Source organism: Crinia signifera, chromosome 19 (genome assembly GCF_055691185.1).
Source record: "Crinia signifera chromosome 19, ASM5569118v1, whole genome shotgun sequence".
Classification (NCBI taxonomy): domain Eukaryota; kingdom Metazoa; phylum Chordata; class Amphibia; order Anura; family Myobatrachidae; genus Crinia; species Crinia signifera.
The window spans coordinates 15,904,684-15,916,657 of NC_139226.1; the positions used below are offsets into that span (position 1 = coordinate 15,904,684).

Below are 11,974 nucleotides of genomic sequence, written 5' to 3' on the forward strand. Positions count from 1 at the left end.
GAATGGTGATTGAGAGTGATAGGGGTAACACGGAAGGCCCAGCAGAAAAAGATGGAAGGGAGTTTTATAAAGAAATGTACCGAAATCTCCACCTTGGAGTGGTGTAATTGGTTTCAGTACATGCAGCCTGTGGAGTCAAGGGAATCTGCCAACTGCTCAATAGCAGTTACAAAGTGTCAAAGTCAAAAAGGGGAATATGAACATAAAGTATTATCACATGGAGGCAAAGACAGCATGTAACATATTAAATACGTCCAGGGTCCGGTGCCCGGCTAATTTACAATCAGCCGAACTTGGCAGATATATGGTTTTTTTTGTCTGTATGAAAGAATACACCATCGATAGAACGCAACTGGGTACTTGTTTCCTAGCACGGCGCCCGTCGGGTCCCATCGCATACCATAACTTAAGGTATGCGATGGGACCCGATCAGACCCAACTGACCCAATTTTCGGGGTTTAAAGACGTTCCTGTACAATTTAAAAATCGGTCGCATCGCATGCCATTACAATGGCATGCGATGCGAAGCGACCGACCCGATTTTTACATTGTACCCAATGTTAAATGGCCCCCCAGACCCGATTTTTAATTGTATACCCACCATAATGGTTAATTATTATGTCAAATGCCCCCCCATTGTTAACGCAATGCCACGATAAACGTCAACCCGAAGTGTGGCGAGCGCAGCGATCCCGCGAGGGGCGGCGGTACGCGCCCTCCGACCTTTTCATACCCCCACTATCCACGTCGGCGTGGAGTTGATTTTATATAGTGTGGTGAGTGCATCGAGCCACCGAGCCCGAACGTAGCGAGCCCCGCGAGTGGACGCGGAATACATGTGAAGTAATGCGAGTCCCCTCACGGGGCTCACTGCGCTCGCCACGCTTCGGCCTCGGTGGCTCGCTGCGCTCGCCGCACTATATTAAATCAACTTCACGCCGACGTGGATAGTGGAGGTATAAAAAGGTCGGGAGACGCCTACCGCTGCGCTTGCCACACTTCGGGTTGGCGTTGATTGTGGCGTGGCGTTAACAATGGGGGGCATTTGACGTAGCAATTACCCATCAGGGTGGGTATACAATTAATAGTCGTGTCTGGAGGGCCATTTAACATTGTAATCAGCCATCAGGGTGGCTGTTCAATTAAAAATCGCGTCAAATCGGTCCCATCGCATCGCATGCGATTTGGTCGCATGCGATGTGATGCGACCGATTTTACCGAGCAAAAAAATGAGGGGACAGGGTAAGACAGAGGGTGAGAGAGAGCAGGTGTTTGAAAGGCTTCGGACATCCTCCTAATCTCTACCCCCCCTCCCCCACGAGCACAGGTTGCTTGCATTGTCCACCCCCTTGAAAAAGCTGTGTTTATCACAGCGAAACGCGTCGGTGGAGAGGTGCTCATTTGCAGCCATTTGAATCCCAGGCACCATCACTTGAACTGACAGCCCACCAGCCAACCCCCGTTTTTATTAAACCACTGTGGTACCACAAATACTCTCTGGGAGTAACCTTTGGACAATCCGGCACCAAGGGAGACAGGCATATTCCGCCTGCTGACAACATACAGCCTACTGCCGTCTCACCACAAAGGAAAGCCACCTTGCCACAAATACACCAGGAATTTATAAATCCCCCCCCCCTATCAGGATAAAGAGAGACATTTTCCACAAAATACTGGGACACTTTGGCTTTACAGAAATACTACGGCCACTACATTAAAGTGATGCGTGACTATACAGTATACTGAACCTAAGCACCTCTTTTTATGTCGATGTTCATTTTACCATTTTTTTTTTTATTTGTAATTTATACATGTCATTTTTTACAATTTTTGTATATTAAATTTTTCATCAAGCATATCTATAATTTTCCCTTCTTTATTGTGCACCCCCCTTCTATATTTGCGGCACAACGTACCTGAAGCCTTGGCAGATCTCTTAATTAGCGCAGGGCTGCTGTGTCTTCAGCTCATTGGCTCAGGGACGCGCTCTCACCAGCTCCAGTGGGGGAGAAATGGACAGCAGCACTGGTGCTGGTTTTGTGAGTGTGGCACTGAGACGGTGCTGCTGGAGGTACAATGGGACTGCGGCGGGGTGAGTGTTGTACTGCAGCATCAGTGCTCAACAGGGGAGCACGGAACTGCTGTTCACTGGCCGCGGCAGCTCACTGCTCAGGCGGGTCTCCCTCTAAACAGCGATGCGGGAGGAGCATTGGATGGTGGAGGTGGTGGTAGAGAGGGGATCGCATAACGAATGTTCACTGGCTACTGTGGTGCTGCTCAGCATCTCCCTCTCGACAGAGGATGCGCGGGACTACAGCTGCCCACAGCAATATATAATTAAATGAGCAAAAGCTGCATCCCCTGCACCCTCCATAGTTACGCCACTGCCCCTATGTCACCATCTTTATAGAGCGCTTAGCCTTCAGAATATATTTGGCTGTTTAGACGGATGTGGTATGACGCTCCAACAGTCAGGATTCTGATGGTCTGTATACTGACATTGAATCTTGACTGCTGGCTATCCGACTGGGGAGCAAGAGCAATAAAGCCCCTTACAGGGGCTTGCCTCAGATTCTATTCACCCTCTAAGTGGGTCAAGGACCCCCACAAGGGAGAATAGCCCCTGTCAGTCAGGATCCTGACTGTCGGGAATTTAACAGTCAGGATTCCGATATCGCTATACTGACCGTCGGAATCCCGACTGACGGAGCGTCATCCGACACCCATATAGACTTTGTACAATATTGATTATGTCCTTTGTGATGCGGCGCTGTCGCTGGACTTCCGGGTCTGAGACCCAGGAGTACCTCAGTGCATGCACAGAGTGATGGCCTGGCCTCGGGGCATGCTGGGAGGGATCCGTGACGGATCCCTTACACAGCACAGTCGAGAAAACTCGTAGGCTTCTACCGGGTATCGCCAGCTTTTGCTGACTATTCCCTCCGCAGCGCTGCCCCAACGGAAGAGGTTTAGAGCATACAAAAATTTTAAAAAACCCAGATAAAAGGGTTTTTACCGCATTTTCGGGTTAGAGCATCCTGCCCCCATCCTGTAACATGGCAGCTAAGAGCTGATTGGCTGGTAGTTTGTTACTCTCCAATGGATAACTTTTTAAAGCTTATTACACCTGGTCCCTATGTTCTCTTTTCAGTTAGAGATTAAATATTTATGTATTTAAGTAACAACATATTATTATTTGATAGATGTTTATTGTACACTTTTAATGTCATTAGTGCAATATAACAATGAGGGGATATGAGCATTCTTGGAGAATTTCTATGGTTATTCGTTTCCAGTACTAGGAGGATAAGGGATGATAAGGGAGGCACAATGAGGCAGGATAATGCGTTTAGCATGGTATAATGTGAGTGGGGGGAGTTGGGGAGGTATAATCTAAGGGCAGTATGGGAAGTAACTAATTCTTACAGTCAGTTAGTTTTATACATTCCTTGGTATCTTCGTGAGGCCGGACATACCCAGGTTTGCAGACACATTTTCTTGAAGGTAATTCCAGACATAATTTTTTACCGTTTGGATGATGGCAGGTTTTTGGACAGCGGGCACGGTCATTATACTCCATATTATCTGGGCACTTTTTCAAACACTGACTACGGGGGACACAGACTACAGATTCTCTGGATGTGCCTGTCTGAGCCAACAGTCCGGGGTTACAAATACATCCTTCCACCGAATGGCTAGGACAATCTGCGTCATCGAACAGCTCTTTGTAACAGGTCCGGTGGCACTTGTGAGCCAATTCAAACTGACTGTTTTGCGGGCAGTTCAAACCTGTTTAAGACATAATTTCATTCAGTCGAGTACATTACTTTCGTACAGTCAGAACTTCAGTTTCTCACTTATTTAGCAAATACTTGTTTTAACCGTTTGAGTGCCAACATCAGGCCAGCATTGCTCATATTTGTTATATAAATTCAAATAAGAAATGTTGTGTAAAAAATGATTATATTTCCTATATAAGGTGACATTGCAGGTCATTATGGTGAATAATGTGCTTGGCAATTTTCATACCTCTTTTGACCAAAGGGTTAAATTTATTCTACAGTACTATACAGAAAACCCGCTGGGATAAGATAAACATTACAAATTAGGCACTTAGATTCTAGCTCAATCTAGAGCGGGCATGTACAAACTGTGGCCCTCCAGCTGTTGTGAAACTACACATCCCAACATGCCTTGCTATAGTTTTAGCATTCCCTAATAGCAAAACTGTGGCAAGGCATGATGGGACTTGTAGTTTCACAGCAGCTGGAGGTCCATTGTTTGGACATGCCTGATCTAGAGGGTTAAACCACTTGCCCAGTTGCAGAGGCATCCCCGAGTGTGGAGTATCAGCCACCAGAAAAGAAGGCATGGCCTAATATAAAGGGGCGTGTCTCATGGCGATTTCAGTTTCATCACTCTGAGGGCGTGCCCTGCAATCCCGGATAGAATCTGTCACTTCTAAAAGAGGCATGCAGTTCAAAATACAAATAGAGGCATCGCACCAACTGCCAGTGAGTTATTTTGGAATAGCAGTTGGTGGCAGTTGCTGGGTCTCCCTTATTTGATTTTTCAACTGTGCAGCATCCCCCCACCCCCCACCTCCCCTGGACACATATATGCTGGTTGCCTTATGCGGTGAACAGCATCTGCTGCTGCAGCACAGGACACAGCCTTACAGCGCTTAGCCTGTCTATCATCAATTATCCCCCCCCAGCTCCCATTGGATAGTTTCACAGTAAAACTGGCCGATGTTTTAAAGAGTTAATCATCTAAAAAACTCCTTTTAAAACATCGGCCAGACTCCCCAGGGGCTCCCCTTTAGCATATAATAGCATTTTACCATTGTGTCACAATAAGTTTTAAAGTATCTTCACATTACACTTACTTGTTGCAGCAAAATGAATCTGTTGCTGGAAGACTATGGAAGAAAAAGATCTGTATTAATATCCACTGTAGCTGAGTGTTTACATGTACTGAAGTCAACAGTCACTCCATATTTATTATTAAATGAAATGATAACAGACAGACAAATAGGTAGTAATAGGGTAAGTGCTACATGTTGCATATCAGTTTTGTAATATTGAAGAAAAACTTGGTGGATTGTATAATCTAGTCTCACAGCAATGTCAGTGGACAGTGTGTACATAGAAAGAACACATGTAAGTTGTGTGTGAGTTGTGCAGAAGGAAGGTAATTATAGAATAGCTTACGAAGGTTATGTGAGATGTACTAGAATTCCATAAGGTGTCTTTATTTAAACACTTGAAGGCTTGGAGACAAGCAGAAAGTTATGTTATGACAGAGGAGCAGCAGAAGATACTTTGCAAGTAATTCATTACTATATTGTAGCTTTTAGTATGTTTAGGTGGCGGAACAGTAAGTAGACTAGTGCAATAATCAATATGGGTCCAGCGGAACAGAGAGTACTACTTCTCTTAGACCCTAAATGTGCAGTTCCCCTCTGAGATTGTGCCTTATGCTGGGTACTCACTGGGCAATATATTGTTAACAATATAGAAAATATCAAGATTATTAACAATATATAGCACAAATTGTCTAATGTGAACACTGTGGGGTGTATTCAATGGTTTTTGCGAGCTGTGGCAGTGAGCAGTGCTACCTGTCACTGTCACAGCTCGCATGGTCAGTAATCAAACTGAGCAAGTTTCCCCCATTGCTAGATTTTTGTAGCGAAGGGGAAACTGCGTATGTGGCCACTAGAGATGCCAATCCTGGGGCACTTTTTCAATCCCTGGAATTGGGATTGAAAAATGCTCAATCCCGGGATCCCGGGAATTGCATCCCTAAAAGAAAAACTCCCCTGCCCCCCTTACTTAGTGGAGCTCGGCAGCGGAATGGTGGCAGGAGGCGGCTGTAACTGTCCTGTGTGAGAGGTTGGGGGTGCCGCTAGCGGTTTCCGAAGGTGCAGTGCTGAGGCCTGGGCAGCATGACCCATAGGTCACGCTGCACAGGCCGCAGCGCTGCACTTCCTGTGCTGTAACACGCTCACTGCCCGTACTCTCCGTGTCGCACTGGCCATAACACACTCGCCGACCAGTGAGGCCGGGACCCGCTCACCGCCAGACGGTGAGTGACAGAGGCTGAAGCCGCTCCCCTCCTGGCTGCAGGCCGGTCAGGAACAGCAGCGCACCGTCTGAGCGAGTGCTCAGACGCTGCCTGGCAATTTACTATGCAATCCCGAAATCCCGGGATTGGATAGTCCAATCCCAGGATTGAAATCCCCGACATTTTGTAGCCAAATCCCAGGATCCCGCTGATCCCGATCCCGGGATTGGCCACCCTAGTGGCCTCTAAAACAGCGAGGCTCGTGGCTAAATGCAGCGGTCTTCCTGTATTGGCCGTGATCCTCACTATTTGGGGGAATCCCAACGTTCCCCCGGAACGTTGAATAGGGTGAGCGGCCGCACGGGGCTTAAATGGTAAGGGTTACTTGTTTTCGTGATCCTCACCATTTAGCCCCCTCGCCGGACACACTGAATACGGCCATCATTAATGATTCCCACTCCCGTGCATTGTTAACAACACCCCCCCCCCCCCATTATCTGTACATGCAAATCAAAGTGTTGACTGTTTAACTAACGATGCATGTACGGCCCAGGTGACATCACTGACAGATATCGGTGACGATACTGGTCAGTGTGTACGTGCTATGATGTTCGCTTGCGGCACTGCCGGTATACTAAACACTGGTGGTGCCGGGAATTGCCCAGTGTGTAGTAACTTAGGGTCCGATTCAGATTTTCTCTGTCGGCCCCGTTTCAGGAAACACTGTACTTACTTGCAACGATAAAAACCGCTGTGAATATCAGGAAACCCATATCTGACAGACGCCCGGGATTAGCCGCTCACAGTTCTCCGATACTGTACATCCCAGAAGACAAAAGCAATAAATATAAGTCAATACAAAATTCAAACAACACAACCGCCTTAGACAACAGACACTATTACACTAGAATGTAGAATTATACTATGAAGCACTATAATTATATATAACTAGGTGATTCATCGCGCCCTACGGGCGCTCTTCACACTGGCGTAAAGGGCAGTGCCCAAGGGCGTAACTACCATAGGTGCAAGGGGTGCAGGCCCAGAGCTGAAGTGGGCCCCTTTTTGCTGTCTAAGTAATATGTTTTACATATATTAATCACCATCAGTTGCTAAATAGGGGGCCCTTACAAACTTTTGCTATGGGGTCCACGAATATCTCGGTACGCCTCTGGCTGTGCCCCCCTTAATTTGTGAACGTTTGTATTGTGAGAAATATGGTTAGAATTGTATGAAAGATGCCTGTATTGCAACTTGAGTTATAGGTGAAATGTGTTAAATAGAGAGCATATGATTTGGAAGGGGGTGTGTATTGTTTTGTTTAATTAAAAAGCGGTTACAGAGTAAGATGTACATTGATAGTGTGAAGGGTACAGTGACATTTGTGGGTGGGGGGGGGGGGTGTGTGCAATAGTATAGTAGGGTGTTTTTGAGTCAGCGGCTCCCCTATGGCGGAGGTCAAGATACAGGAAAACAGGAGGCTGGGTAGTGATAGGGGTGTGTGGGCATAAGTGGGACTAAAGAGGAGGGTGGGGGACACTGTGCAGCTTCTGCCAGTGGGTGAGGGTCCAGCGTGGCAGCACAGGAGTACAGGACGGAGGCCCCGAGTCAGTGTCTCCTCTTACTGGGTGGGAGTTAGAGTGCATGAGAGCAGGAGGCTGGGCTATGAGGCATGATAGGGGCATGTGGGCAACACAGCATCAGCGACTCCCCAGTAGAGGACATTACGGTTCAGGAGAGCATGAAGCTGGGTAGTGATAGGGGTGTGTGGGCAAACGGGGGACTAAAGAGGAGGGTGGGGGACACTGTGCAGCTTCTGCCAGCGTGGCAGCAAAGGAGTACAGGACGGTGCCCCTGAGTCAGTGTCTCCTCCTTCTGGGAGGGAGTTAGGGTGCATGAGAGCAGGAGGCTGGGTGGTAAAGCATGATAAGGGAATGTGGGCAACACAGGGTGAGCGGGTCTCCACTGGCGGAAGTTACGGGGCAGGATAACAGGAGGCAGGGCAGTGATAGAGGTGTGTGGGCATGAGGGGTAGTAAATGTTTTTGGCTGTTGCTGAGTAGGGATAGGCATTGGTGCAGACGCCATTGATGGTTGGCATTAATGGCGATTTTGCACCCTGCCATCGATAGTAGTAACATATTACTTGGATAACCATCGATTGTTGTAGCTATCGTTGGTCATTCATTATATCTGACTGAATAGGCCGTGGGTCAATCAGAACTCGGTGGCGGGACTTCCGGGTGTGGGGGGCTGAGCTATGATCCGTGTCCCGGCACCTTAAAAAAATTTGAAACTTGATCGGTTCTCCTTTGCCCTCGATGTAGGGAAACCATCTGGTCCTCCCACATCGATGGCAAAAGTATTTAACATCGGTCATAAACCATTGATTATTTTAAATCAATGATGGTCGATGGGCATCCCTAGAACTGGAGGAGGGTGGGGGACAGTATGCAGCTCCCGGCAGTGGATGAGCGTCTCCTCCCACTGGGAGGGAGTGAACGTGCATGAGAGCAGGAGGCTGTATAATAGTGGTATGTGGGCAAGACATTGATAAAAGTTGTGGCGCTGGTCCTTAGGACCGTGGGGACACTTCTGGCAGTGGGGGAACCTGCAGCACAGCAGCCAGGGCCGGATTTCCCACCAAGGGGCAGCACCTGCTTATGGAGGTACAGGATCCCCCATTGTCACGGGGTACGTGAAATGCGAGAACGGGGTCACGGGAGCCCGCTGGGGGGTGGAATTGCCGGAGGGGGTTAGGGGGGGTCTGCAAATTGGGGGGGTGTGCTGGGATCCGCGATTAGCGGGTGGGGGTCCGCAAATAGTGGAAGGGGGCGCGCGGGGGGGCTTGAATCGTGGGAAGGGGGGTCCGCAAATTGCGGGAGAGGGGTTGTCGGGGTCAGTGAATTGCGGGAGGGGGGGTTGTGGGGGTCCGTGAATTGCGGGAGGGGTGTGGGGGTGCTGTAAATCAAGGGAGGAGGGGGGGCTCAGGGGGGGGCGGGGGGTCCGCGAATTGCAGGAGGGGGCGGGGGTCCGCAAATCGCGGGTGGGGGGGGTAGAATCGTGGGTGGGGGGCACAAATTGCGGGAGGGGGGATGCAAATCGCAGGAGGGGGGGTGCCGTGAATCGAGGGAGGGGTCGGGGGTCCGCAAATCGCGGGAGGGTGGGTCACGGGGAGTGGCGTGAATCGTGGGAGGGGGGCGCCAATTGCGGGGGTCCCGCGAATCGTGGGAGGGGGATACCGCAAATCGCTGGAGGGGGGGTCGCTAGGGTCCCGCGAATTGCGGGAGGGGTCGCGGGGGTCCGGGGAGGGGTGCTGGCAGGGGGGGGGGTGCGGGAGTAATGATGGATGGTGGCTGTGGAGTAATGGTGGATGGTGGGCGTGTACTGTAGCCCTGGCTGGGCGGGGGTAGGTGATGTCAAGTGGGGGGTGTATCCCGCTGGGCGGGAACGCTATACACATAAAACACTGGTCTTTTCCCTAGGGGGGGCGGGTTTGTGTATCCCGCTGGGCGGGAATGTTATATACACAGGGGATGAGTGACAGATCTGGCTAAATATATAAGAGACTAGGTGATTTATATAAGAGATACTTAGATCTGTTGCCGTTGCTGCCTCTATGACGTTTGTCCTGAGATGCCCACTCTGAGCTTCTTTAGATGAAATATCCCTGTTTGGTGTATCGGTCAAGAAGCCGATGGTCAGAAGACCGCCCAACCACTTTTGCCTAAACCCAGCTTAATCCCTGCCCCCCTCCATACACATAACCGTAAACATCTCGGCATACTTATGAGATGCTGACTGTCGGCATTCCAACATCTGGTTTGACTGCAGTATCGGGAATCCATTGCTGGAATTTGACTACCATCATCCTGACTGCCATTATTCCGAACGGATTCCAGTGTATATTTAGCCGCAATCATTGACACTTCCAACTGCCCCATGCTAAAGTAGGTACAGAGTATCCTTCAGTCTATTACCTCCAATATAAGTGAATGAGACTTGAGTGCATTGGGGTGGGTCTGAGTCGCCACCGCCCAGTTACCACCAGCCAACGTCCATCACACTTCTGAAACTCTGCATCGTAGTCACTTATGTGACTCTTGGTGTACACGGCATGGGACACACATAATGTGTGACTTCTTAGCTATTTGCATGTGCAATTGAATAATCTATTATCTTCTAGAAGGTTATTCTGATTGGTTGATCATAGCAACATCTCCCACCTTAGTAAATAAACCACCAGTAAGATCTTCTAGCTTGTTTAAGGTCTCCAGAGGTAAATGTACAGTAATACGTTTTAGGTTTTTACATCCCTGCACCAAACCATTTATGCAAATATTATATTTTGAATATTTTCATATATTTATATATATATGTATTGTTATTGCTTATATTAAAGGGGAAAAATAATGCTGCCATTTCCAACAGCGTTGAAGGCGTATTTCGACAAAACAGATCCGACTTTAAAACAAGTTGGATCTTTTTTTGTCAGAAACGACTGCGGAGTGTCGGAATTCACTGACGTTTTTCGACAATCCGTGGCCGTTTTCACCAACACGCATACTTTTTTTTGACACTTGACAGATGGAACATTAAATTCGGCCCAGGATTCCAAATGTCGGGAAGTTCTGACAGTTGGAAAACTTCATTGACTACTGGCCAGAGGCAGAACTCTGGGAGGCAATGGAGTCATCTGCCACCGGGCTCCTGCTCTCAAGGGGGCACCTCTCCTCCCCTGCCATTTTAAATTCATTAATTGAAAGCCATTGATATCACTTCAGAGTTCTGAAATATGTGTTCTATCTCTCTCTATAGATATACTGTATATATGCCTGTTATATTTCATAATAGACAATACAGAATATACAGTATATACTTTATATAAGGTTTTGTGTGTGTGTGTGGGGGGGGGGGGGGGGCGCAATACGCATCTTGCCTCCGGGCAACTGGGACGAACTTACGCCACTGCTACTGGCCATAGTCATTTATTTTATCGTAAGTGTATCCATACATTCCTGTCCTTCTGATTGACCATAAGTATGATCATACAGTAAGTAAGGTGGCCACAGATGTCTTGGAGTAAGTACAATCTACTGCATCACTCTCCAGGTAGAAGTATGAGAGCTTGTATTGCTGATATTTAATAAACCCCTTTAATCTGCCATATTGGAGGTCCTAGCAAACCACCGGATCTGAGGTCCTGCCATACGTCAGCCTCCAGCATGGAGATCCCACCATATACACTACATGGTGCTGCACTCTACTACATACACGACACTCTGACATCTGCCCTTCATACTGTCCACCTGGAAGGGTTCTCTACTGTGCACCAACCCCCAGCGAGCAATGTATTGTCATTGCCTAATGAGAAGCGAAACAGATTGGGGCTTTGCTAAGAAAGTTGTTTCAGATACTACAATACTGAAGGCCACCATTAATATTCCCCTATTCCTCTGAGTACCTGGGTATATTGGTTACAATGGGATGAGCTCACACTTTCCTGTTTTACCTATATGTGATAAAAATCTGCAACAATAAAAGTAAAAAATAGAATTATAAATGCTGCACCTTACCGGTCTGGACTCAGCCTCTGGGACGCTGTGTCTTGTTTGGCAGGAGATCTATATATATATATAGGAGGCAAGTATAGGAGGTACACAGCGACTGTATTAATTATGTAATTATGTATTTCCTTCTTATTAGCTGACACACCCGCCTATGTCACACACACCCACAGTGTAACCTATTATTTGTCATCATGTTGTCAAGGCAGACAATTATATATGTGCCCAGATATTATACATTGCACACACAACTGTATATATGCATTCAGATTAAGAAAATAGATTATATTCAGAGTTTTAAGAAAACCTAAGAAGTCATGTTTGTAGAGCAAGATATAG

General features: G+C 47.8%; 1 protein-coding gene across 1 annotated transcript; it reads right to left on the reverse strand.

Moving 5' to 3' along the window:
• Positions 1–3,256: 3,256 nt before the first annotated feature.
• LOC146041708 (uncharacterized) lies at positions 3,257–11,694 on the reverse strand. Its single transcript, XM_083161621.1, has 4 exons — positions 11,645–11,694; positions 6,803–6,885; positions 4,889–4,921; positions 3,257–3,789 (listed from the first exon to the last, which is right to left on the reverse strand). The coding sequence occupies exons 2-4, from the start codon at positions 6,840–6,842 to the stop codon at positions 3,416–3,418; spliced, it is 447 nt and encodes a 148-aa protein (XP_083017747.1). The 5' UTR covers positions 6,843–6,885; positions 11,645–11,694; the 3' UTR covers positions 3,257–3,415.
• Positions 11,695–11,974: the final 280 nt, after the last annotated feature.